Source organism: Phalacrocorax carbo, chromosome 7, assembly GCF_963921805.1.
Source record: "Phalacrocorax carbo chromosome 7, bPhaCar2.1, whole genome shotgun sequence".
NCBI classification, from domain to species: domain Eukaryota; kingdom Metazoa; phylum Chordata; class Aves; order Suliformes; family Phalacrocoracidae; genus Phalacrocorax; species Phalacrocorax carbo.
Genome location: NC_087519.1, coordinates 27,173,676 through 27,201,551, shown reverse-complemented (window position 1 = coordinate 27,201,551; position 27,876 = coordinate 27,173,676). Strand labels below are relative to the sequence as shown.

Genomic DNA, 27,876 nt, shown 5'->3' with positions numbered 1-27,876 from the left:
AGTCAAAAGAGTTCCGAGTGCTCCAGTAATACCTCTTCAGGCAGATGTAGCCATCTTAAGTGCAGGCATTAGGTGATTTGTCAGTATGTTTGCAGCAACCAGGTAGTACCTGATGACTTACTGTTGCTTTTACTGTGCCTTTAAATTTTCACACAGATTAACATCAATAGCCAGGAGCTTTGGGAAGAAATGCTGTGCCTCAGAGGACTTATTGGTGAGAGTTTGGTCAACAGATTGCTTTTGTTCTGTGTTAAAGGACACCAGTACTGTTAGGAATCAATTACTACTGATACGGATGTTCAGTCAGTCCCTCCATTCCTCTTGCCCTGAATGGAAGAAAGAAATAAGTTAACAGAGGTGAGACTATCTGGGGGTTGTAGACGTCTTCATTTCTGTGGGACAATTATCATGCAATCAAAGCAATGTTGGTGCAGGAGCTTCTGGTGTCTTCAGTCCAGCCACCTGCTTAGAGCAGGACTGTCCCCAGTGCAAGGAATAGCCTTGTTCCCAAGGGTGGAGGTTAGAGGGCTGTTAGGTAAGCCTCATGTGGTCTACCTCTGTGCAGCAGTTTTCCCTAGAAAATCTGGTACCTCTGGTCACAGCCATGTCAATATTTCTTCTAAAGAGTTCTCCATTACATTGTTATTAGTTTGTTATTTTACAATGTGATTTAAAACCTTGAAAGAGTATGATAGTTTCTATTTCAGAATTGAGTCCATAGCCCACCTAGCATTCAGCAGGAGTCCTGCCACAGTCCAGAAAGAACTATGGGAGCAACAGCCACAAGTTGCAGCTTGGGAAGTTCTGGTTGGACATGAAGCAAATCTCAGGGTGGTGCTGCAGAGGTCACCAAAGGAGGAGACCTCAGTCCGTGGAGGCTTTCAAGATTCTTTGTATTGCACTAGCACCCTTTTGCAATCTCCTTCCAAATTATTATGGTGCAAAGTGGAAAAGTGCACAAACCAACCTATCGGTCTATGTCTAAACCGACCCATTTTGACCTAATTCTTAATATTTTTCCTGCTTGCAGTTGTTGATGTGTTTCAAGCCTGGTGTGGTCCATGCAAAACAGTAGTGGATCTCTTCCAAAAAATAAGGAATGAAGTTGGCAGTGATCTCCTGTATTTTGCTGTGGTAAGATGTGATTTGGCACTGCTTAGAATATCCAGTCCCCTGAAATGAGCAGGTAACTAAAGGTAATGGGATCAAGCTGCAGAAGGGAAAAATCCAAGCAGATAGAAGGAAAAAGTGTTAGGCATAGGAGCGTTTGGAGATTGGGACAAGTTCCCAGAGAGGCTGTGGAGCACTGATTCTCGGAGATGCTCAAAAGTAGTGCAGCCTTGAGCAACCTCCTGTAACATTGAGACTAGCCCTGCTTTGGGCAGAGTCTTGGGCTAGAGCCCTTCAGAAATCTCTCCCTACCTCAATCATGCTGTGATTCTGTGTTTAAATTCCTTTCCTGGCTGAAGGCCAGCTCTCCATTGCTGACAGAACCACGGGCAGCAAGGTTTCTCATGGAGGCCCCTGCTCAGCACTCCTTGCAGCCTACTGTCACCACACCTCCTCCTGTCACTTCACTCACTCCTTAGAGACAAGAGGACCTGATTTCATTTTTTCAGGCTTTTTCTCTGGTATTCACTCAGGCAGGCTGCTGTGAGATAGATATCCCTGCCCCACAAGAGCTGCTGTTCCAACTCCTGTGGGTAACATCTGCCTGTTTGTCAGGTTGCTGACACCAAGCTGTGAGTTGGTTGTGGCTCTGACCAGTGTAATTTTGTCCCATAGGACTGGGATCCAGAGGTGTTTTGCTGTACGTGGGGTATGAGTGCCAGCCATCTGAGGATGTCTTGAGGCCTGGCAGTTGCATGTGTATTGCTCCAAAGCAGAAATGCTTCTCTAGAAACACCTGTTTTATTTTACATTCCTTTTAGGCTGAAGTTGATTCCATTGATGCTCTGGAAAAATACAGAGGAAAATGCAAGCCCATCTTTCTGTTTTATGCAGTGAGTGGAAATATTTTTACAGTAGTTGCATAGCAATAAACATGACTTGCCAGTGTGAACAACTGTCCTTTTTGAGGGGTACTTTTTTCCTTTCATGTATGACAGGACAATTTTATTTGCTCTGTATCTGCCAGTATCTACTGGTGATCAAGTGCTGCATGGATAAGAATATACAGCCAGAGTTTAAATTTAAATATCTTCTGCTTTGTCACCATGAAACAGAACAATGTAATTTTGTTTTATTAATTTAAAAAAATGAGGATTTAAGGTGTGAATTAAATAAAACAGTTTAAATTGCACAGGTGGGTGGAGGGCAGACATTGCACAGTTACAGGAACTCCTCCCTCTAGATAGAGATTGTTAAGCACTTGAGCACTTACTGACTGATTTGCTTATCACACCTTTCAGGGAGGAGAATTAGTAGCTGTTGTAAGAGGAGCAAATGCACCATTGCTGCAGAAGACCATCCTGGAACAGCTGGCAGTGGAAAGGAAGGTTTTAGAACATGGAGGAGAACGTGGGGTGGTAATCAGTCATTGAATCATTAAATACCTGTAGATGTGCATGCCAGAGGAAAGGTTCAGCCCCCAGTGGCAGCATAGACAAAAATCTTATCCTTTTGTCTGGAATGACTCTGAAATCTGGTTAGCGTGCTGCTTGAGTGTCCACAAGCCTGTGGAGCCTACCTAGATGGAGGAAACTGGAAAGGGTGATTGTGTTTTTCAAAACCTCTGTCCTATCAACGAGATGAAAAGTAGTACATAAAACCCAGCTCTGCAGGATGAAAGAGAAGGTCTACTTTTCACCTACTCCAACCATTTATTTTATTCCTTAAATCTACCTTCCTAACCAGATTCTAATTCCAGGCTCTCTAGCATGTCTCCCTGATGGCATTTCTCAGGCTGTGCTGGGGAACAGTTCATTGTAATCTTAGTCTTTTTTGTTTCTTGGTGTGACTAATTCTGCGGATTTCTGTCTGGAGCCTCTTCTGGAGCTCTGCTCATCTCACTCACTAATCTACAGCTCCAGGGACCTGCTGCTATACTCTGGATATCACTGTGTGATCAATCAATCTGCCTTTCAGCAGCTAAACACTGGTGTTGCAGTCTGTAAAGCCCTGAGCTATTGTATGGCAAATGTTCTCCTTCCTCCAGCAGTGAGCTCTGGTGTCAGAGCGTAGAGCTAGCCCAGCAAACTCCAGCAGCCTGCTGCTGGCAGGGTACTCTTAGGAACAGCATTACTGAAAAAGTGGTGCCCTTCATTTGTTCTGAACTCGCTATCAATTAATTCCTCCCTAGTTCTCATATACTGAAGCATAGATGATGGTGTGTTGGTAACTGCAAGCTCCCTTCACTGAGCAGGCCTCTCTGGTGATGTTGGCTGGCCTGTTCTGTGAAAGCTTTTTCCCCAGCTTTTGCTAGTCAACTGTTTCAGAGCTCAGAAGGTAGATCCTCTGGACAGGTTGATCCTCTGCTGTCACCCTGAGCTGAGCCTGGCCTTGAGGACAGCAGGAGGACTAGTTCCTGCTCAGGTGGAGGTGGAAAGTGGGGGACCTGCCTGGCAGATGCTCACCTAGAGGGTGAGAGGACACCCAGGATGTTCCTTGCTCATCCATGTGCTCTTGCTGCTTAGGTACAAGACAGACCCTTCCCCAAAGAGGAGGGAAACATGGCTGCTCTTCAGGAAGAGCAATAGGAAGGCCAAACAGGTAAGGCAGGCACAGCTGTAGGATGCTCTTTGTCCCTTTAGTCTATGCCTTTGCTAAAGCTAGAACCCCGAATGATGATTCAGCTGCTGCTCAGACACCGGAGGGGTCGTTCCTCCGAATGGTCACAGTGTGGGCTCTGCCCCCAGTCTCTGACAGATCAGTACACAGGAGAGTGGCACCTCCACATAGTATATGCAGGCACAAGTAAGAGACCAGGGTAGCTTGGGTGCCTGACATCATTAAACTGTAAGTCTTTATCCTTCCAATATGTGTTTTATTTTACATTGGTCAGTACTAACCCCTCCTTCCCCTTGCCCCTTAGCTTGGCAAGGGCTTGTGGAAGTCCCACATTGCTTTCTTCTGTCATGAGTAACGGAAATACTGAAGTAACTGCAAATGCTGCTCAACTTTTCCAGGTGGTTTTTAAAAGAAAACAGAAATGCTCAGGCACCAAATCTTGTTACACCATTCTTGCCTTGTTTTAAATTAGCCACCTATTCCCAAAGGCTTTTGTCTCTCACCCAATTTCTAGCCTACAGGGGTGCTTTTTCTTGGTTTTGCTGGGACACAGCTGCAAGCTGGTGCTATGCACACCAAATCCTGGGCCCCAAACTGCTGGCAATTGTAGCAAAACCCACTTCAGCTATGGCAGTGTGGGTCTGGAAGGGGTGCAGTGCATGTTAATCTCTGTGTTTCATTTCTTTTATCTATTACTAATTTTTTTCCCCTTTTCCTTTATTCGGAGGCTAATGCGCCCGTCGGTCCGGTGGAGCAGTCGCGGGATTTCCCATTAAATAAAAGCAGTTCGTATGGCAGCACCGTCGGCTCTGTCCCTCCATCCCTCCGGCAGCGCGGGGCGCCGCGGCCCCCTTAAGGCCGGCACGGGGGCGGGCCGCGCCTGCGCAGGGAATGGGGCGTCTCCAGACGCGGGTTCGAGTCCTGGCGGCGCCGGCCTGGTGCGGTGGCGGACGTCCCGCAGCCTGGCCATGGAGGCGGCGGCGGCGGAGCAGGGTGCCTGCCCCGCGGGAGCAGAGGCCGAGCCGGGCCCGGAGCCACCCGCGCACCGGCTGAGCGCGGCGGAGCTGGACCGCGAGCTGGACTCCCGCAGCGAGCTGGTGCGTCGCAAAGCTCGGCGCGGGGAGGCGGGCAGGGCCGGGCGGCGGGCAGGGCCGGGCCGGGCCGGGCGGCGGGGCCGCGTCGTGCCCCGGCCGCTGGGAAGGGCTCCGGCGGGTCCCTTCCGCCGCGCTTAGCTCTCCCCTAAGGACTCGCACCCCTGCGGCTCGCGCTGGTGGGCAGCACGCAGGTAACAGCCAGGCTGGTGCGGCCAGAGTGCTGGAGGAGCAGGTAGTCAAGAGTTTAAAATGATCCCGCGTTCTGGGAGACGCTGTGTCAGGCCTTAGCGCTGTAGTCAGCCAGTGTTAAGTCAGTGGGAACAGACGCGGGGGAGGTGTGGGGGCAGAGCGGCTGCAGTTACGTACTCGAGTAGGGCTGGCTTTCCTGCTGTAACAAAGCTGATTTTCAGTAATGCCAATTTCAGATAAAGGTACCTTTAAGAAACCTATCCTTTTTCCCATTAGCAAGTAGTCAGAGCATCTTATGTGTCGATGTCTACCTGTATTAGACAGGGAGTATAATGTTGGTAGTGGCAAACTATGGAAATTAAAAAAAAAAAAAAGCATTTGAAATTTCAGGTCTGGGCAAAAGTCTGAGAACTACTAGATAATTATCATAATAAATATCTCTTCTATTGCAGTGAATGCATTTTGTATAAGAGACTCTGTAGTATATATATGGTGCCTTTCTGGGCAGAGGTAGGTTGGAAGGAGTGCATGCATAGGTGCTTTTTTTTTCCTTAGTTAAAAATAAATTTGGAAGGTGGAATAGGTAACCTGAACTCAACCTGTGGTTTCTGATGTACAGATCGATGACAAAGAGTTTGACATTCCTCAAGTTGATACCCCTCCAACACTGGAGAGCATCTTAAATGAGGTGAGTGGTGTGTTGGCTGTGCAGCCAGCTCCAGTACAGTGATGATCTAACATGAGACAGCGGATGCTCCTTTGGCTCTTCTCATATTGTTTTTTTCTGGGAAATAAAATCGTATGACTTCATAATTTCCTGATACTGATAGCCTACAAAGCACATGTTCAGTTGAGTAATTGCTGTGCAGTGTGTAATAAGGAATTTTGGTTTTTCAGTCAAAATAGCCACAGCTGAAATGTAAAGGGTTTCCATCAAATTTAAGCATGTTCACCTGTGGATTTGGGCAGTCACCTGGAGACTATACAGTCCATTAAAGGTCAGAGTCATGAAACAACAACTTTTTATGTTTTAGCTAAAACTGAATGCAGAGAGCTCTGAGTAGTTCTTAAGCTGTGGAAAGAGATGAGAACTAGATTCTACACAATTCCATTTATGTTGTCCATTTCATGAATTTAGTCATCTGGCAGGAGTGATGAACTGTCTCAGCATCTGATGTTTCCTGTCGTACCTTGTAGGGGAGAACTGACTTTTCTCACTTCTGTCCAATTCAGTGCATTTTTATCTAAAGGGTGGGTGTCAGGATGATGGGACTAGGCTCTTTTCAGTCCTGCCCAAGGACAGGACAAGGGGCAATGGGCACAAGCTGGAACACAGGAAGTTCCAGCTGAACATAAGAATCTTTCCTGTGAGGGTGCCAGAGCAGTGGAACAGGCTGCCCAGGGAGGTTGTGGAGTCTCCTTCCCTGGATGTGTTCCTGTGCCCCCTGCTCAAGCAGGGGGGGTTGGACAAGATGATCTCCAGAGGTCCCTTCCAACCCCTACCATTCTGTGAGATTCTTAGAACAGAAAAGAAGGGCATGGAGGTAAAGACAAACTCCAAGAAGACAGGTTTAGTAATAAACTGCAGAAATGAGAATCATAGAATAGAATCAGAATAGTTCAGGTTGGAAAAGACCTTTGGGATCATCAAGTCCAACCGTTAACCCAGTACTGTCAAGTCCACCACTAAACCATGTCCCCAGACACCACATCTACATGTGTTTTCAGTACCTCTGGGAATGGTGAACGCTGCCCTGGGCAGCCTGTTCCAGTGCTTGACAACACTTTCAGTGAATAGATTTTTCCTAATATCCAATCTAAGCTTCCCCTGAAGCATCTTGAGGCCATCCCCTCTTGTACTATCACTAGTGACTTGGGAGAAGAGACCAACACCCACCTCACTACAACTGCCTTTCAGGTGGTTAAAGACAGCGATAAGGTCTCCCCTCAGCCTCCTCTTCTCCAGGCTAAACAACCCCAGTTCCCTCATCTCTCCTTGTTCTCCAGACCCTTCACCAGCTTCGTTGCCCTTCTCTGGATGTGCTGCAGCTACTCAACGCCCTTCTTGTACTGAGGGACCAAAACTGAACACAGTATTCAATGTGAGGCCTCACCAGTTCCAAGTACAGGGGTGTGATCACTTCCCTACTCCTGCTGGCCATGCTATTTCTTATAAAAGCGAGGATGCTGTTGGTCGCCTTGGCCACCTGGGCACAGTGCTGGCTCTTTTATAGCCATCTGTCAACCAACACCCCCAGGTCCTTTTCACCAAATTGGTGGTTGGACTTCCTAGGAAGCCAGCATAAAGGGAAAGGAGGCTGGGAGAGGTGACGTTTCCTTTAAAAAGCTATATGAAAGATGCAAGTATAAGGTGCCCCAAACAGATGTAGTCTAGGAATGAGAGGAATAGTCATTGGTGGTTGCTGCCCAAGGAGAAGGGGGTGTTGAGGGGCAGCATACAGGGGTGTGCCTTATTTCTGCTAATGCCTTGGGTGATGAGGGTAGAGGGAACTTATGGAATTTGGGTGATAACTGTCAGGAGATGCGGATACATCCATGTTGGAGCAGTATTTTCTTGGTAGTCTTAAACTTGAGAGGTAATCTGAAGAAAACATAGTTCAGTGCAGACAAATATAAAGTTTTACTGTAGTGCTGTGTATCTCAGTGGATATGGGATGGGAATGACTGGCAAAGCGTCTTCTGAAAAGGGTTTTAGTGGAGATCAACCTGACTGAGCGAAAAAGGTATACAGCTGCACTGGGGGGAAAAAAAAGATACTTACTGGGCACAGGACCATCAGCTGAGAGACAAATGAGCACCTCCTGTGTTCTCAGCAAATTTGGCATTAGATGGGGTATTGTGTTTCTCTCTCTGGCTCTGTGCTTCGAGAAGAATATGAGCTGTACTGAATTTTGAAGGCACTGGGGAGAATGGACATTTAAAAATTACTATAAAAACAATTCCATGCTAAGCCTGCAGAGAGTGAGATCACTAGAGAAGAGCAAAGTCAACCCTCATAGCAGCTGGAGGGACTGCTAGACTCTTAGCCACCACTTGGTGAAGTGCTGGAGTAGATGATGAGTTCTAGGCCTTCTCTTGGCAACTGGAAACTTTTGAGAACAGCTTAGTTAAAGGCCTGTTAAAGTTTTGATGGAGTAGATCATATCTGGGGAAGAATGATTACTTGAATAACTTTCTTTGTAGCTCACTTCTGTGATTATTGTGAATTCTGGAAACTGGTTCTTTCACAGAATCAGTTTAGTAAAATAATACATAGTTCTGTTTTTTACATCTGAGGCGCTCTCCTTGATTTTTCTGCTTAATTGATGCTGTTTTGCTAATATTTCAGTTAGGGTGTTGTGTATTTTGAACATTTAGTAAGCTGTGGTGATTGTCTTCCTTCAGACTGATGATGAAGAAGAGTCTTTCATTTTGGAGGATCCCTTTCTCTTGAACATTGATAACACGGATACACACTCCTACGACACATCTTCTGTAGCAAGCTCTGATAGTGGGGACCGGACACACCTGAAAAGGTACTGCAGGACTGATAGCCTGGGAGGTTAAATGATTTTTGAAAGATCACTGCTTATATGCATTAAAAACTATTTCTTCTTTTTTTGAGTTGTTAGGAGGACAATCCAAAGCTAAGAACAGTTGAAGCTTCCTAAGGCACCTCCTCCCTGAGCTTTGCTCTGAGGACACAATTTGTCTGTTAGCTGGGTAGGAACCCGTAATTGCACGTGTGGATTTTGTCTCCTGTTGTTATATCCTAAAGCTGGAGTTCCAGGGGGATGCTGCAGGGACACCAGTGAAGCTGCTTTTGACAGAACAGTGTTATTCCTGCAGGGTCAAGCAGGCAAAGATGGGATTTGGTTTTGCACGAGGAGTAATTTCCCTGTTGGAGCAATAAATGCATTTTGTAGGAGATGGAGTATTTAAAATTATCTGATTTAAATGAAATCTCTAAAACACTGAACCATGATGACTTTAAAGAAAATCTTTCAAAGGTGTCTGATGACTTGCAGAGTCTGCAAGCAACTGGTGAGTGAGTGAGCTGCTGTCACTCCTGTAAATGGGATGCTAATCTTGACACCTAAAAGCAGCCTGGAGTGTGGTAATTAGCTATAATACTGCTGACTGGTCTCATTAATTATTCAAATGATGGCCTGATCCTACATCCTGAGCTACTCCCACAGCATTCTTATGTGCCATGAGAAGTTGTGATTGTTGCCTGAGCAATTGCATAGGATATAAACACTCTTAAGTGTGATGGTTTATGGTGGCATACTGACTCACTGTCCCTTCTTTTTTAAAATAAGACGGTTTGTATTGAGGGAAATGTTACTTGGAGTGGCTTAAATATTTTCCAGTACAGAACGGGCAGAAAAACCTGGAAGTGTTATTGTCATCTCTGGGGGAAGCTAGTGGCCATGTTTATGGGTCCTTAGCCATAATTTAAGCTATTAACATGTTTCTTCAGCCTACATGTGAGCTACTTATTTGTGCACCTCTGGAGAGACAAGATCCAAATGTTTACATGTTAGTTTTGGAAATTTGGCTTTCTGGTGGTGTTTGGCAATAGGATTGCAACTTTCCTGGGGGTTTTCCCTCTACTGTTTGTGCTACAGTATACCAGTGCTCTTTAGAAATAACTGTCCTCTGTACACTATTTACTTTTTAAAGACATTTTCTCCAGAAACACTTAATCTTTCATGTCAGATCAGCTGTGTTTTAATTGAGTGTTATTCTTTAAGCATATATCCAGTTTTCCTAGGGGTCTGTATTCTGCTAATGAAACTTTTCCAACTGAGTATTTTCATTAGATATTCACCTTTAAAGGCTGAAACTTCCTGACTCACTGGAAGATTAACTGAAGAGCAGAAATGTTGCTTTCAGGCTTTATTAATCAGTTCTAAGGTTTGCAGATACGCGATTGAAACTGACAATTTGTTTGAAGAACTTTTTTTTTTCTTCCCCTGGGAGATGGGTTAAAAATTTTATGCAGGCACAGTGGTGTGTAGCAGGCTGTGCTAATGATAACATGTCTGTTTCATTCTGTGCATGTAGGTCCCAGGAATAAAAATTGAAACTGCATGGGTTACAGGTGCATGTGGAATTTACCTGCTGGTTTAACTGTGGGTCAGGCAAAGTTCCAAACTTTTATTTTGCTCTAATGCATTTGGTTTATTTCTCATTTTTTTTTCAGGAAGAAAAAAATCCCAGATTCTCTGTCACTCCATGGATCAGTTATACGGCTCTCACTTCTGAAAGGAATTTCTGCCCAAATAGTGTCTGCAGCAGTAAGTCTCTCTTTCTCCTGGTTGCATCCATTAAGAAAAATTTGAGCTGCTTCTGGTGTGGAGGGCTGCATGATCTCCTCCCTCCCCCTACTATTAGTTCTGGATAATACTAACATGTTTGATACGTAAACTACTAAGTAGTAATCTCTAGCCAGTAGTGAATTAGGCATTAGCTGACTTATTGCAGCAGCAATATGGTAGGTCCTCTTTAACACTGATTTTGTTGCTAGATGTCATTAAACCTGGTGGGAAATGTTAATATATAACAGTAGCGGTTCTATTGTTCTGCTTGCTTGAAGATGCAGGAAACAGCTTTGCTTAATGCATGCAGCAGGCACAGAACTCACTGTTCTGAGCTGAGCAAGCAGCAGGTTTGCGTGTTCCCCTGTCTGTGACTGCATGTCAAGCATGTGTGGAATCGAGCTAGGGGAAAACTGACTGTCTGTGATCAGAGCTAAGGTGGTGATATATAAAGTGTATGATTTCTGAAACATGCGAGGTAGGCTTGTTAGAATAGAATACAAGTGACTCGCCTGTGAGTGTGTTGCGATGGCTGTGTGATTAGGGTCTTAGTGTTAGTGTGCTGCCGCTGGCGGTTAGTTGCATGGATGGAGGTGTGGGTTAGCCACCTGAATGGGAAGCTAGTAAGGTGTGCTCAAGAGGGGAGAGGGAAGTAGTTTTGCAGTTGATGTCTATGCTGTGTACACAGAGAATACAGAAAACTTGTTAAGATTAGGCTGTTATAAGAACAACACGGTAACTTTCATATGGAATTACAGGATATTCTGGTTCCTCTCCATTTCTGTGCACTTCCTTATCCCTTCTGAGTATTTCTAGCCAGTAGTTCCCTCAAAGCTGTCTGCCCTGGTGGGACTATTGAAATGCAGCTTTTGTTGATTTTTCTGCGTGTTGTAGTTCTACTTATCAGAGGCATGCAAGGAGCTGGGAGTTCTGTCTCTCTTACTCATGACTTGTCCTGTTTTTCTAGGACAAAGTGGATGCTGGCTTGCCCACTGCAATCGTAAGTACTCTAACAAGTCCTGTGTAGGTAGTTTTCATGCAAGCTTGTTAAAGCAGTCATTTAAGACAGCTGATAAACGCATCCTCCCTCTTACCCTTACTAAGGATTTTCAAATATGAGGGGTGGGAGAAGCAGCATGAAAGATCTAGTTCCTGGGGGCAGAGTTCAGCCTTTCTTAACTGCCCAGCTGCCCCTCTGCTGATCAAGGCCCATGCTCTCCCCTTTTTCATGTCATCACCAGGGCTTGTTAGTTGAGCACCTAACCTTTCCCCGTAAGGTGAGCATTCTGTTAAACACATTACATTGCCATAGCTGTTTCTTCTTTGCCAGTTATTGTGTTGACTCCTAACAGGTTTTTTTAAAGAAACTTAAACTGAAGTGCTCATAAAGGTCAAGATCTCTACAGCTCTGATGTAACTGAAATATGACCTCAAAAGACAAAATTTCACTAAAAGCCTGTCTGAAAGATACTCCTGCTTACCAATTTGCATTAAACTTCTTGGAAGTTAAGCATGATAATTAAAATATGTCAGAAGTGAATCTGCCTATAGTTAAAGGAGAAGAGGAACATCTTAAGTAGGTGAAGTACAGAAAGTATTTGTTCTGTCCTTGTGAAATGAGTGTTGTTTTACAAAGAAACTAAAGGTGTTCTTGGTTGCTTTGACTGGCGTAGCAGCAATCCATAAGAAATTATACTTCTTGTTTAAAAAAGGAAAACACCCGTAGTCACATTGAAGGCAAAAGGTTGCACAGCAAAATTGGAAGTACACTGTGACTGATGTGCGCATAGGATAAAAATCTGTACTTACATACTCCAGACATTAAAGCACTTAATTTTTTTAATCTTACACTTGCTAAGAAATAAAAAGTAGAACAATGTTAATATATCTACATCATTATGTGATTTCTATGAAGTTTTATCTAATTGCATGCAGGTTTGCAAGTGTGATAGAATCTTGGAGCTATGTTTAATTGCCCATGGAAGGAAGTTGGAGTCTCTGGGCTTGCTGTGGATTGTCTCTTCAGGGGACCAGTGCTGCCTGGCATTGTAGAAAAGTTCAGGTGTGGATGTAGCAGCTGAGTGAGAAAAACCCTCTGAGTATTTCTACTCAGCTACCACACCAAAAGCATGAGGCTGACTTTACAGAGAAGAAATTTCACTGTGGGTACCACTCTGAGCATCTGAATTTCAAACGGCAGAGGAGAAGGCAGCCCTCTAAACTTGAGAAAATCTGTGTGATAGTTGGTCACATGTAATACTTCTCTAGCTTTCATGTAGGAATTGCTTGTCATTTAACAAATGTGAAAATGTTTATATCTATGACTTTCTAAATCTTCCTCTTTTGGCAAACTTTGCATGAGTGTAGTGAGAGTTGAAGTGGTGCATTTGTGACTGACATTTCTTCTACTTTCAATCTTTCTGCATGACTATTTCAGGCAGCATCGAATCTGATAGCAGTGGGGACTTCCCATGGATTAGCACTGATATTTGGTAAGTTAAAATTTTTATTTTTTTGCATTTTAATGATCTTAAAAACCAAAACAAAACAACAAACCAACTGAAACACAAGCCAAAAACCGCAGCCTGAATTAGAACTGCAGGGTGGATTTCTTCTAATATGTTCTGTTTGTGCTAAATGTGATTTTCTTTCAGTAAAGAAATAAAGCACAAGTAATACTTTAGTTGTCCTTACTCACATATTTCTTCTGCTTTGTTGGGGATTGGCACACTGATATTGAGCAATTTAGCTCTGTGGCAACTGTCTAAAGAGCCTTTTCTATGTTTAAATATGAATTACCCTGTTTTCATGTGGAATAAACCAGAACCAGTATATAACTGTCATCTCATATAGTGTTAATCATCATCTGCCCTATGACATAATAGCTGCCAGCATTACCGTGGGAAGTGGAACTTCTGACCCATGGCTACCTACAGGCTTACGTCATAAGTTTCTCCTTCCTTGACCTTTCCCTGCACCAGTCACCTCTGTGTCCGTTCTGTTATTCTTTCCTTCCTCTTATCACCAAACTTTCTTAAAAAAGTTTCTGAGTTTGTGCCTCTGTTTATCCAGCTTACATCAAGTTTTTTTTGCCTTTTGTCTATGCAGCACCAAATCGCTAACAAACCCAGAAATTTCATTATCTTCTTTACTTTTCTTTTGAAGTTGGCTGAAATTATTCAAGAGACCAAAATTTATGGGGGACAGGGTACAACAGAAGGATGGGAAAGACTGTGACAGTGTAAGACTGACCTGCCTGGGTGTTTAGACATTAAACTATTTGCCATTTGCTCAATCCAGGATTGAAACAATTACAGGATGTGCATAATCTGAGTACAAACAACTTATCTGCTACACATGATCTTACTGAGGTTTTTAGTAGTAGACATTTGTGGTTTTTCTAAAATTTGTCCAGTATGTGGACAAATATCCCTGCAATATCACTAATGTGGAACACATTTTTACTCTGATTTTCCTACTGCGTGCTCTACATGCAGACACTATGAAGTCAGTAACCTTTTAACCAAGAAGCTGTTCTCTGCAAGTGTCATGGAAAAGGTATTTTTAGCATTTTACTCTCCAGAGGGGACTCTAGGACTCTAATCATGCAAAGAGGAAGGATCACTTTTACCTCTGTCATGATTATTTCTGCATCAAGTCCGTTTAAGAGGATGGACCACTGAATGCCTGAATGTCCAAGGTGCTTAGTATGCTATGGTGTTTCAAGTGATGTATTTTTTAAGATTTGTTTTGCTCAGTGCAAGTGTGTTTAAGCAAAGTTTTCTTTGTTACACCGTTGATTACTTTGGACCAACATGTTTACTGTTATTTTGGCCATGATCTTTGCAAGGCTCTGTAGTTATTCAGTTAATTTTGTGGCCTCTAGGAAACCTGGCACCATGCCAGCTTTCCACTCATTGGCTTTTATTAAAATAAATTGTCAATGCGTTGAAGAATTTCTCAGCATACTTGCATCAGGGTCTTTAAAGCTTTCTGATCTATTGAAACATATAAAGTTATTGTTCATACAGCCATGGGCTGTATTATCACAAGTGCATTCAGCAGGTTGAGGAAAATTATTACTCCTCTATATTCTGCACTTGTGAGATTCCATCTGAAGTACTGTGTCCAGTTTTGGGCTGCTCAGTCCAAGAAAGACATCGATGTACTGCAGTGAGTAGTGGAGGGGTGTCACCTAGATGATTACAGGGCCAATGCCCATGATGCATGAGGAGAGGCTGGGAGAACTGGGTTTCTTCTGCATGGAGAGAAGGTGACATCATAGGGACGTCATGCTGCTGTCTTCTGCTACCTAATGGAAAGGTATAGAGAGGAAGGACTCGGACCCTTCTCAAAGGTCCATGGTGTTAGATAAGAGGCAGTGCACCCAAGCTGCAACATGGGAAGCTCTGATTAAATTTTTCACCAGGAGGGTACTGAAGCATTAGATAAGGGTTGAGAGAGGTTGTGGAATCTCCTTCCTTGGGGATATTCAAAACTCGGCAAGGCCCTGAGTGAGCTGATCTCATTGACTTTGCTTGGAGCAGCAGGACTGGGCCAGAGACCTCCACAGCTCCCTTGCAACCAAAGTTATTCTGTAGGCCTATGCTGTAATTTAAAGGTGATGAGGAATGGAAGTGTGTCATCCAACTTTGTTTCAGATATGGGCACAAATGCTTCCTGGACACTTCTGTTCTCTGCTAAATTCTTTTAGTTCTGTAGCCAAAATTGGGTGTTGACCCCAGTGCTTTCAGATGTATCTGCAAAGAGAGAAATCCTCTCAGGAAATGGCTGTATAACACAGCCTTGTGTGCAAAGAGAGGATTAGTGTTCTGGCTCAGTTTTATTCTGTAACTTAAACAAGCAGTTTATGTCTGTAGACCCATCAGTTTCGTACTTTTTTTATGAAAATGTTTTTCTGCTAGATGTGTTAATTAGGATGAGATTTATTCCCAGAAGTTTTGTAAGCTGCGTGCATGGTTTATACTGCACAATGGAAATATCACCTTTTTCTGCCTGCAAAAATGTAGGTCCATTTTCTGGTTGAATGTTTCTGATGTTCAAATTTCTCTGGATAGTTTTGTGTTGTTAGCAAATTTTTTAACCCTTTATTTTTTCTTTAATATATTTGACTTTAGCTATTCTGTTTGTCTCTTCTTATAGTCCACCTGTACCTCTTGATTTGTCTGCTTCGTCCTTTTTAAGGAAGTCTTGCGTAGCTTTCCTTCTACTTTTCTGAATGCTTCTGTTGGCTCTTGAAAAGTTATCACAGGACAATTCTCAAATTGCGCACCTAATCTTTGAAAAACAATATTTTCCTTGTGGATTAGAGTTGGATTAGATGCCAGCTCTTTGATATCCTGTAAATGTTGCAGAAGCATTGGTAGGGAGGGATGTCTGGAGGCCTGTAGTCACCCCCCCTCTTTGGTGCAGGACTGTCACCAATAACTGGGTTGGGGCAGCTCTGGCTTTGCCAAGACTTGGCTAGAAAAACTCATATGGAAGAAAAATACTGCCCAACAGGCAAGCATGCATGCACACACTCATCTGATAGCCTGCTCCAGGGCCACATAATCTTGCAGGGGGGGAAATTCCTAACAATCCGTTTAAACCTCTCAATCTGCCATTTCTGGTGTTTGCTGTTTGTTACATGACCTGACATTACTGAGAAGAGTTTGGTGCTGTTGTTTTTTACCTATCTTTCAGGTAGTTTATCTTCTATTTGATGCTTTGTTACCACATTTGGATAATGATAGTTTTTTATGCCTTTGGAATATGACCCTTAGCTTGTTTCTAGTGCTGTGCTCAGTGGGTGGACTTTTTTTCTTTTTTTTTTTTTTTTATAGATTGGGGCCATCCTTTTGCCAAATTCTCTCTGAAACTTGTTTGGAGTTGAGCATTGTGCAAATAAACAATTACGCTGTGTGCCATGACTTTTCTTGAGGATTGTTAGCTGGAGTGGCAAACTGCTCTCCCAGCAAGCCTGTAAGAATAAACAAATAATCTTTAGAGTTCTTTTTCCTCCATCTTTCCAGAAGACCTAAGAGGTTTTTGCACTACTTAAAAACTAGCCCTCAATCAGAACTCACTGAAATATGTTATTGTTCATGGAGGCTTTATGTTCTGGGCAGAAAACTTCTGTATAGCTAAACTTTGTTTTGATTAGTGTTGAATGACTTATTTTCTCTGTTGGCCGTAAAACTTATGGTTAGTGTCCTAAGTCTTTGTTGAGGTGTGGGGGTAGCATGATATCTTGAGAGAACAGGTAGTGTAAGTGCCTAAATGCAGCATTAAAACTAGATTTTGGGGACTGTTGTCTTTGGTTGTTTTTTGGCTGGCTGGTGGTAACTGTTGAAAATAGTTTTACCATACATAAACTCGAAGTTCACAGTGACTTTTTTTTTTTTGTTTTCAGTACAGTGAAGACCAAATTTATAAACTCCTTTTTCTTCAGTGATTCCATACACTTTTTACACTACTTGGTTTTAAAACACTAGCTGTCACAGCATCCTCTCAGTTACCTGAATAAATCAAAAGGGAAAATGTTAACAGAAGGAAACACTGTCAACAAAATCTGAAGGTTCTCCCTGTCTTCGAAGATTATCACATATATGCTATTTTTTACATCAGTCCTTTCTTTTGTATTGATTTCTGGCTTTTTCTTTCCTCTTCTGGCCCTTTCTGTGTGGACTGAAAAGGAAAAGGTACAGTAACACTGCACTGTGCACTTACCCTGCATGAACAACTCCTGTCTTACCCAGTTTGCATGTTGTCTGTGCCAGAATTTAAGAAGCCAGATAAACAGCAAGTAAGGCAGTGCAGTAACCAGTCAGTGAATAATACTGCTGGCCAGTCTGAGAATTGCTTATTGAATGCATGTGCCTTGCACTCTTCTAAATTCTCCAGGCAAGAACAGCGGAGGAGCAGGTAAATGTGCTATTTATAATGTTTTAGGGCAGCAGGTCCATAGCTGTTTGTAAAGGCTTTATTTCGGGGCAGGACAAAGGCTCTTCCATGAGATCACCATCCATCTGTTTCTGCCTGAGAGCTGTCAAGGGGGAGCATTATGGAGTAGGAACACAGTGCAAAGAGCCACAAGCCAGAAACTGTGAAACGCATGCAAGCAACTTCTGAAAGCCCTGTTCGTGCACCAGCTATGCAGCTGAGGAGCGAGCAGTGGGTTCCTCACATCGTAGCCACAGGTGGTCTGACTTAAGCCCTGCTCTGAGTAATCCCTTTACTAGCTTAGGCTGAGGGCGGGGATGGAGGGTTCAGCATGCTCTGGCTTAGGGGACAGCAGCTGCGTTATTGGATGAGATGGTGTCTGCAGCCTGTCCCATTAGCTCACCATGTATTGTCTTCCTGATCCCCAGTCCCGAGAGAGCTATACCCCTTGGGAGAGCATTTACTGGTACTGATAATATCTGATAAAGGTGGAGGGAAAGGACCTATTCATAAAAATTGTAATATTTGAGTAATTCTGCAGGAAGTAAAGCAGACCTTTCAAACTCAGGAAAATCATGGCTTAAGGAAAAGATCTTGATGAAAACCTGGTGATCTGAGAAGTAATGACTTCTGGAGTGCTATGCTTATTCCTTTGTTCTGGAAAGTGACTTATTTCTTATTCACAATCTTGGTTTTATTCGTTACTTCTACTTTATTCGTAGAGCTGTATCAAAGTGCCATCTCATTTTTCCTTCAGACTTTGAGAGCAACACAAGTAGTTACTGCCAAAAGCTTTTCAGATGAAGAATTGCTTTAAGTAAAATGCAAAATTAGAAACAATTTTTTTTTTGACAATTGATAGCCACCTTTGTTTCAAGCGTTTGGAAAAAGCTTTTTATGATTAATTCTACAGATGCCTTATCTGAAAGCAGATAATACTAGTTTGGAAAATCATCAGATCAGCTTTCATAACCTTTTGCTTTTATCCATTTTTATTACTCTACCAGGTAATTAATAGGAACTCATTGATTCAGGTATCTTGCTTTGCTTTGGAAGCAATTTCATCCATCTTATTTGTAGTTATTTTTGGTTTTTGTTTTGTTTTAATCTTATCTAATAGCTTCTCCTTGCGTGTCATCTTTCAGCTAGCTGGAAACAAGTACTGGCATGGGTTTCTCTGGGGTTCAGTTTCCAAGTGATCATTTTTCAACTCTGAAAATGCATCTCTGGCAAACAACGGGCACTTCCTTCTTAGGAAGGGATAACTTGAGTTATACAGAACATATAATTTTGGCATGGAGTGGGGTCTTGTTTGTTTTGAATTGATGTGGGTGAGGGAAGAAGAAAATAGATTTGAAAGTTCATACTGGGTATACATATGAAGATGTAAAGCTGGATTGAAAGTAGTGGTGATTCTGAAGTAGCTTCCCTTTTCAGAGAAAGCTGTGAAAGATTCTCCTTTTTCATGCCTCACAGGAAACAGGTTATTGATTGACTTACTGACAGGTTTAAGCTGAAGTGGAAGGAACAGAATGCAATTTGTCTTTAATAGCAAAAGCTGCAGTGTTCACCTTGTTTTTAAACATATTTCTATGGTTAGCAGATGGTCTTTTTGTAATTGAACTGTATTTCCAGATCTGGAACAAGAGTAGTTTCTTTGGGACTTGAAGGACACCATTTGGAGAATGTCTTTCTGGGGAACTTGTTTTCCAGCTGTAGCTTTGTGTTTTCTGAGCTTCCATGGAAATCTTCCATGTTTTTTTTTTTTCTTTGACCTGTTCTGATCTATGCCATGTACACAATTTTCACAGTGATGTCAAGGTGTTATCTAGTAGCATGGCAAAGGATGACTTTTATTTCCATCACATGGCTTCTGCTTTCATCTTATCCTAACAAGAAGAGTTGTGTACAGAGTAATAGCCTTGGTTTTGAAGCATTTCCATTGCCTGTGCTTGGTAGATAGAGGTGGTGGCTGAAATACCCTGCCTGGCCCCTGGAGCAGAAGGTGGTGTGGTTTGCTGTTGCTCTGTCGCATCAGGCTGACCTTCAGGAAAGCTCTGTGTTGTGCTTGAATGGCAGATGCAATGAATTGCGTGTTGCTTTTCTAATTTCTCACTGTAGTGATACTGAAGTAGTTTTGGCTCCACGTTCCTCTTAAGTATTGAATGATGGCAGCCTTTCACAGTATAGCCACTTGAATTGTATACATCCTCTGTTTGGTTAAACGCTAGTGTCAAGGCTTACTGTTTAAATAGATACCTAAATTTTGTAACTTGTGTGACTGTCAGAGCTTTTGGAGCTGCTTCTGTACATGTAGGTTCAGCCAGTTTGAACCCTCATAGTCTCCTTGCTTTCAGGGGGTTTTATCTTGAACAATGTCACATTCATTTGGAAAGCTAACAAAAAGTAGTTTTACACAGTTTCTGATTATTTAACTGTAAAAAATAATCTTCATCTATCTGTAGTTTAACTGGACACCTCTTACAGTAGAAGCAGTATCTTTATGAAATGTTTTTAAGTATAAACAAGCAAACATCAGTTCTTATTTGAAAAACGTAACTCCCATGTTCAGTGTTTTGGCATAAGCCAGACTGCAGAGGAAGAAAGGGGAGATGCTTCATCCATCACACAGCATCAGGCTATGTGCTCTGATGTCTCCTGATGTCTCTGAGCACCCATAACATATGGTGTTCTCTTGACCCCTACTGTTATGTTTTAGATCAAAACTGACAGTTTTCCATGATACCTGAGCCTTCCTTATGCATTTGCAAGTCCGAGCATGGCCTTTCTGTCTCTCCCAGGCCCTGTCTCATTTGGTGTGCAGAACAAGTGATGTTTGTAACACCATCTCTATCCCTACCTCTCTGCTACCGCTATCCAGATTTTACAGGAAAAGGAATTTTTTACTTTGCCACTAATGCCTCTTCATACTGGTAGAATTTGAAAGGTGACTCCCACTGTGTGTGTGCTCAGCCATCAGTCTGTCTGCAGGTTGATGAATGCATCACTTTGTATTGGGGAGGAAATGAGAGATACATCTTTCCTCTGTTTCACATCTAGTACGTGGTGCTGCAACTTGGAGAAATGTGTTCTGTGCCTTGGGCATTTCTTCCAAGGGGGTTTCTGGTGCTCAGCTGCTGTCTGTTCCCCTGGATCCTGTCTTTCCCCTACCTTGCTCAAGGCGAAATTCTGCGCGCAGGGATATTGTGGTGCTTCTGATGTATTTCAAGTCTCTAGTCTTCATTCCAACAGTCCTCACAATGCATCTTTTCTTCCTCTCCCACTCAGAAGCAGGACAAAAATGGAGAGAGGTAGAAAAAGCAGATCCAGAACATCTCTTTTCTTAGATTGTAAGAGCAAAGCACCAAAGACAGGCAGAAGGTTGTAACCCCAGAGGGTCATAATGCCTGAAGTGCAACATCTTATAAAGCAATTTTTAGTGTCTCGTGGTGGGAACATGCAAGAAGTGAGCAGAACCAGAGGTCCCTGTTGTTCGTTGTCTGCAGGGGCAGACAAGGCATGGCCAGGCAGCAGTCCAGTCCCCTAGGAGGCTGGGCAGGCATTAACACACCTGCTTTGCAGTAGGCTGTGTCTCAGTAAAGGAAGTTCTGTCACAGGGTGGTGATCATTGCTATTTCCTTGTAAAGTTAGTTATGCACACTAGAACTCATCGAGCTTTTTAACTGTGCAGCCTGGGGACACAAGTTAATTTTCCCTCCAGCTTCTGGCCTTTATTAACAAAACTGAGGAATCAAAGTTATGTAAAACTACACTTACCAAAAGCCTGTGTTGGGGATTTGTAGTTGATGTTCAAATTAGCATACAGAAATATAAGGCTTGGAAGATAGAATTAATTTTTTGTCTTCTTCCTTGCTACAACTTAAGCACCATTGCAGAATAGTAAAAGGAAAGCTAGATATTGCTTTGATTTCTCTAGTAGTTTCTTCAGTTTGTAATGCTTCTGCATTTCCATATTCCCTGTGCCTGCATTATACTTTTTGAAATAATTTTTGTATTTCCCTTGAAGGCAGTGTCCCACTATTTCTGTACTAACATGCTCTCATCTTGCAAACTCTTTTTAAAGAACTTAACTGTAAGCCTGTGAATTGTTAATGTACCCCAAGTGAATTGTATATGTAAATAATTGCATGGTGTTAATTTTAATCATTGCTCTTTCTTTCTCTTAAATTTCTTACGAATTGTTCTGCTCTAGATCAAAACCAGGCTCTTCGGCTGTGTCTGGGCAGCACTGCTGTTGGGGCCCAGTATGGGGCTATCTCTGCTCTCAGTATCAACAATGACTGTTCGAGGCTCCTCTGTGGCTTTGCGAAAGGACAGGTAATTCCTATAGGATGGGGTGGTCCAGTGCTCTGTCATCTTGCAGGCTGTTACTGAGAGACTATCCAAAAGTGGCAGTAGCTCCAAGCTAAGCACACTCAATATGTGGCTGTTTGTTAGTTGGTTTTGTGCTGAGAAGCAGTATGCATGGCTTGATCTGCCCAGAGCTTTTTTGGCCAGCCAATTCCTGCATCCAGTGACGTAACTCAGATTGTTTGGCATAGGTTTCTGTGGAGGAAGTGGGTAACGCAGAATATAGTGAAGGATTCAGTTAATCGCGGCTTGTTGTGATGTAAGTCCTGCTCCCAATAAACTGAAATGTGCAATGGTGCACCAGGACGACCAGCTTAGTCTTTCTAGGTCACTTTGTGAGATCCATGCTTTGTAATTAAAGCTAGTTTTCACTGTGGCGATGACTTGAAATTCTTGAAGGTCATATCTAGCCCCAAAATTCATTTTTACTAATACCTTACTTCTGTTGTATGTATGACAGAAGAGGCATCATTTTTGAATGTAGGGGAAAAAGGGTTTTAGTCTGCTGTTGTAGTTTTATGCCCTTCTCTGAACCTAAAGAGAGCAATTCCTGAACAAAAGTTATAAGACTAAAGTTAAACCAAAATGAATAGAAGTTAACTTAGTAAAATTTAGAGGTCAATGGAATACAAAGAAGGCTGCTTTTTTTTTAGTTTCATTTCCCTTGGTTCCTTTGGCTTTCACCTTCATTCTAGATAAAACACACTCCAGTGCCTATGATAGGGCTAAATGACAGACTGCTCCAGAGCATGTGGAAGTACAGATTTGATCTGTGCAGAGCAGTGGCTAGTTTTAAATGATACTCATATAAAATATTTTGGAGCAGCAGTTCTGAAACACGTGGTCTACAAAGCTTTGATAGATGATTTATGGAACCTCATAAAATAGTATTTCCAAGAAAAAGTTTGATTCAAATTGTAATCTCAGCTTTTCTGGGCTAAGTTTTCCTCAGTTATGCAGTAAGTGGTTTGGGATTTCCTGCTTCCTAGTTGAGAACTTGCCTGCATTTAATATCCAAGCGCAAGCCAAGCTGCATACTCCTACCTGACCTGTCATGCTGAGCAAATGCAGGAAGAGTGACAAGATTCGTGGTAGCCGTGGTGATGCTTGAGTTTTGCTGATGGGTGTTAGCAGAGATTATTCAACTGTTCACTGATTCTGTGCGAGAAATGCATTGAACCACTTTGAACAGTGTTGTGTGGTTCAAAGGTATCTTACATCCTTTAATTGTGTTGTCAGGCAGATAGCTGTGAGGTGAGTCCAGGCAGGTGGTGAGAGCTTGCCAAAAGGACACAATTCAGAGATGTGAAGATAACTCTAATGTTGTCAATGAGAATATAAGCAGATAAGTAAACTGCTTGTAAAAACAACATAGGAACAGATTTCAGATAATTTTTCTTTGATGTGAAGGTCCTACTATCCCAGGATGATATTGGGAATGTAGAAATTTATTGATGTATTAATGCACAAGGTGATGGAGATAACCCCGTGGCAGTAAACGTGTACTGAGAATAATCTGCTTTCAGATCACAATGTGGGATCTGGCCAGTGGGAAGCTGCTACGATCAATAACAGACGCCCACCCACCAGGAACAGCCATTTTGCACATCAAGGTAACAAATACCACATGTACTCCTTGTACACTACTTCTGTTTTTCTTTAAAACACACTTGTGTTCAGTCAGATGTGTTGACTTTCCTTGTGTAGTACTTTTAAATTTACAGTTGAGAGCAGCCACCTGAGAGCTATATGGCGATAGTATCCAGAGGTGAGAAAAATAAGCAGAAATTCTGTTTAAAAAAGAAACTGACTATTTTGCAGTGCTGAAATACTAGTATTGGCTGTGAGTTGTATTATAACAAACAACAGTTGTTGTCTGTTATAACTGCTCTCTGATGCCAAAATCTATGAAGAATTAGTTGCTAGAATACATTTCTCTAAAACTTGCAGTGGTTTGAATTAGATACATGACTTGCCAACTTTAAACTTAATAGTCCGAAGTGTGGAAAGTAGCTTCTGTCAGGAGTTTTTTTAAAATAACTTTGTGGGAATGCTTGGGTTGAGAGAGAAATAATCTATGACTTCTTGTTCACCATGGTGTTGTCGTTACACACAAACTCATGTCTGATTTTGAGCATGGCTTTTCAATGTGGACCTCTCCTATGAGAGCATAAACGCTTCTTGGCAGCCTGATCAGAACCGTGACTTTGGTGCATCACCCAAACTCTTCTCTCTCTCCCCTCCTTTTCTGGACCTTGCTGAGGCATCCCGGACCCATAGTGTCACACATGGAACTAGTGTAGTTGGCCTGGTGGGGCATGTTGCTCAAGGACAGGTTCTGATGTAATGGTTGGTCTGACTGGGCTAACCAAAAATGTTTTGTGTGCTTGAAGGTGCCCCATACTGCTGCATCTTCCACGCTTCCATCTCTGCAATCTTTGCCCTGTGCATAAAGATGAGTATTCCCCTGTGCTAGGTCCTCTGCTCCTGGTGGCCCCCTTCTCATGCTCATGACCTGATGGCAGTACCAGCATTGAAGAACACTCGGACGCTGCTATACAGCCCAGATGCTTGTGGTGCTAGATGCCGGGTTGCAAAGTGCTCCAGAAGAGTGCCTCAGCTGTGGCTGTGACCCTTTTGATTATTTGGTATCAGTAGGGGTTCTGAATGTTTGTGATTTTGGTCTGTTTATGACTGCAGCCCATCCACCAGCTCTGGCACCAACTTATGGGCTTGAGGCTGTGACCTGTTCTAGTGGTAATGCAGGTTTTGGTATGCTGTAATTCTGAACTGCAGTAGAAAGTAATACGGCTTTGGTAACAAAGTCTAGCAATAGAGCTTGCTGGAGGTGTGGAAGTGAAACACAAAACCTTTCTTTTCTTATACATCATAAAGCCAGTAATTGTCTCAACTCTGTATGATAATGGTGTCTTTCTGGTAGGTACAATGTTTGTACTTTTGTGTGCTGTTAAAAATGCCATAGCAGACATTTTCCTATCCATTTTTCTGTAGTTTATTTCTTAGTGCCACATTTAATCTAATTATCTGCTCAGTTTACAGATGATCCAACGCTTGCAATTTGCAATGACAGCGGAGGCTCCGTATTTGAACTGTCATTTAAGTAAGACAATAACTCTAAGTACCTGTGGAAAGTACAAGAAACTAATGCTGGGTCATCGTTTCTCAAACCTAAGCAAAAAACCTCATTGAAGTCAATAAAGCTACTGTCTGAATGCTGAAGGTGTAATTTAGGGCTGCAGTATAATTTCACAACTCAAGCAAGTTGCTATTTGACAGTGTAATAGTCAAAGAATAGCCTAAGTTATTAAGGTGTCGATGTATGGTCCAGAATCTTGGCATTCCTTGTGGGCTCTTGATAGTTGTCATAAAAGTGCTGCCTCTTGCTTTTCCTTGTTTCATTAGCGAGAGCTGCCCTGCCCCAACTGCTTGTTTTCTTCTTGGCCTCTTCAAAAGAAGGAGGGACAAGGAGGAAGGGTCGACAGTTTAGGGAGTCTCATCATGTCCAGGAATTTCCAGAACTTTACTGTTAAATAAGATCTTAAGGAATTCTTGTCTGTATCTGAGCAGCTGTATGGGACTGCTTCAAGTGATGCACTAAAAGTGATCCCTGGAGCTGTGTAAAGGACTTTTTAGAAACAATGTTTATGAAAGATCACTCTTGAGATTTCATGAGATTGGTAGGATGATCTTTTCTTGACAGGCAGCCACCAAGCTGATTACTCTTCTTTGCAGGAGGGTTATGGGAGTAAGAACGTGTGAATCTCGATGTCTCTTCAGTGGCTCAAAGGGGGAAGTTTGCTGTATTGAACCATTACATGCAAAAGTTGAGTTGAGAGACCATCCTATCACCCAGTATTCACTGCTGGCCATGGCTTCCCTAACAAAGGTAACTTGCTGCTTGCAGAGGACTTTGTGTGAGGAATCACGAAGGAGAAGTTTTCTGGTATATACTCAAACATTTTATTTCACCTTTTTGTTTTCCTTGAAGATACTGGTTATTGGCCTGAAGCCATCTCTGAAAGTGTGGATGACCTTTCCCTATGGTCGTGTGAGTAATGAAGCCAAACATGCTTTTTGGATTATGGCTGCAAACAGTCCCTAGAATGAAAGGGATGAGAGTAGGACCAGTGTTTGGTACTTTATCAGCACACAGTAAACTCTGCATTGTGGAATGCAGTGATTATCTGTTTGATGTGTGCAGATTGTGGGCAGAGAGGAGGTAAAAAAGCTGCTTTAAGCTGTACCTATGTGAGATGCTGAATTTCTCCAATAAGTAGGAAGGGAGGAATGTAGGAGTCCCCCAGCTTCTTGTTTTCCCTGCTACAGCCTGGGAGCACCCACAGATGGGATGTTGACCTGGTTATGGCTACAGTCACCTTGGACTGGGGCCATTGCTTTACATAAGAAGCATACAATAGAACCTTTAATTGCAGGGACAGAAACAAAGTGAAATTAGAGCACTAAATAGTCTTCTAAACTCTTGATTATTTACTTTCACTAGTTGCTGGTATAATTCCTCTTGGAAAAGCAGCTGGGGGGAGATGTGGGATATGTTAGATTGGGAGAATGGCGACAAGGCTGCTAGCAAGCTGTAACTTGTCATAATCCATCAGTCCATGTGAGACTGGATCTACACTAAGCAGCTAGGACACAGGTTTTGTTCTGACTGGCCATCCACTTTGTCAGGAGACACAAGTTGCCCCTAAACCGTGTGGCTGGACCAAAGAGAGCAAGCTACTGCTTAGCTGCCAGCAGACCAGGAAATTGCTTTACAGCCTGTGTGTGTACATGGCAAAGTCAGTGAGTAGCAGCTGATGAACAGCATGTGTTCTGGAATGGAGGTTCTGCCTTTACGTACCTTAAATCCTGGCTGTGCTTTTTGTCTTAACAGATGGATCCTTCTAGTGTCCCTCTTCTGGCGTGGCACTTTGTGGCTGTACAGAACTCTGTGAACCCCATGCTTGCATTTTGTCGAGGAGATGTCGTTCATTTTCTTCTGGTAAACTTTGGATGTTTTATGCTGCTTTTCAGGTATCATGTCTTATTCACGTATTCAGTTGGCTGAGCCTCTGTCTCAGTGAAAGTATGATATCTGTGCATGCTAGGGATGTCTGCAGCATGCAACCAGCTTGGGAAAACAAACCTGCTCATCATTGTTCTTCAGCCAGCAGTGGTGCCCTTCCCTGAGAATCTGGAGGCATGAGCTTTATGCATTCCAGAAGCGTTGATTTGCAGCTTATCTTATTTCTGCTGGAGGTGGAAGAATGTGGATTGTTTTCAGGGAGATCATGTGAATTTGAGATACCATTTTATTTTTTGCTTTAAAACATGAGTCTGAAAAAAACTTGTATAAACCACTAAGAGACAACAGCTTTCAGGTCCAATTGGTACGTGACTTTAGAGCAAGCTGCTCATCCTGTTTAGATCTGCAGAAATTACACACACAGATATGATTGTTTTAAGATGATTTCATGTCTGATTTCAGTATGAGAGCAGTACCCAGGCCTTCAGAAAACGTAGCATTTTGGCTTTGGAGTGCTAACTTGTTTCCCAGCTCTGCTATCATCTTGGACATTAACTTTGCTCAAGCACCCAGGCATTGTGTTGTCTGGATTGAATCCTCTTTCTCCTCTATCTTCTCTCTTGGTAAACTTGGGGAGAAAGAAAAGGGCGTACGTTTAAGCCTGCCTTGCTGGAGATGTCTGTGCATGCAATAGCATGAGCCTCTGCACAAATACCCAGCTCAGCTATGGCCAGTGGTGCTGCTCTGCTTATAGGTTACTAAACAGCAACCATGTTACCTGAATTCAGGTCCCTCTTGCTGTACTTCAAATTGTCAAAATGTAAAAAACCCCTTATTTTTCTTTGCAGAATGCTTTTTTTAAATGATGATGAGCTAAAGCCAGTTTCACATTAGCGCTCTGTAGTTCTGACTTTTACAAGCAGAAAGTATGGTAGTTCTTGCACGGAATGCGAGAGAACCCTTGACTGCTGGGAGTTGTCATGCAACATCTCCCTTCAGTATTGCAGTGGGGCTGAACTCCTTGGGAGTCAGTGAATGACAATCAGTCCTCCTTTGGTGCTGTCTGAGTGCTGGAGGTTTGCCCCCTCTTTTAGAAACTGGATTGCCTTATATAATACATGAGGTGGGGCAAGGGGGGAAAATCCCTTGAGTACATATAATGCCAGCTTGTTTATGACAT

The 27,876-nt window shown here is 42.8% G+C and overlaps 1 protein-coding gene across 3 annotated transcripts in view; it reads left to right on the top strand.

Annotated features, from left to right (window-relative positions):
* The window catches only part of VPS8 (VPS8 subunit of CORVET complex), a 95,727-nt gene that overhangs the window by 3,559 nt on the left and 64,292 nt on the right, over nt 1–27,876 (top strand). For 2 of the 3 annotated variants that reach the window (XM_064457151.1, XM_064457152.1), the window contains 17 exons: nt 157–214; nt 1,031–1,134; nt 1,932–2,003; nt 2,412–2,528; nt 3,636–3,711; nt 4,457–4,826; nt 5,632–5,700; nt 8,418–8,548; nt 10,222–10,315; nt 11,304–11,336; nt 12,774–12,828; nt 21,495–21,619; nt 23,179–23,265; nt 24,706–24,773; nt 25,406–25,559; nt 25,662–25,721; nt 26,565–26,672. In XM_064457151.1, the coding sequence (XP_064313221.1) occupies nt 4,521–4,826; nt 5,632–5,700; nt 8,418–8,548; nt 10,222–10,315; nt 11,304–11,336; nt 12,774–12,828; nt 21,495–21,619; nt 23,179–23,265; nt 24,706–24,773; nt 25,406–25,559; nt 25,662–25,721; nt 26,565–26,672 (1,290 nt within the window). In that variant the 5' untranslated portion in view covers nt 157–214; nt 1,031–1,134; nt 1,932–2,003; ... (1 more) ...; nt 3,636–3,711; nt 4,457–4,520. Of the gene's footprint in view, nt 1–156; nt 215–1,030; nt 1,135–1,931; nt 2,004–2,411; nt 2,529–3,635; nt 3,712–4,456; nt 4,827–5,486; nt 5,523–5,631; nt 5,701–8,417; nt 8,549–10,221; nt 10,316–11,303; nt 11,337–12,773; nt 12,829–21,494; nt 21,620–23,178; nt 23,266–24,705; nt 24,774–25,405; nt 25,560–25,661; nt 25,722–26,564; nt 26,673–27,876 lie in introns of those variants that run through there. The other variant, XM_064457153.1, reaches the window with a different exon arrangement.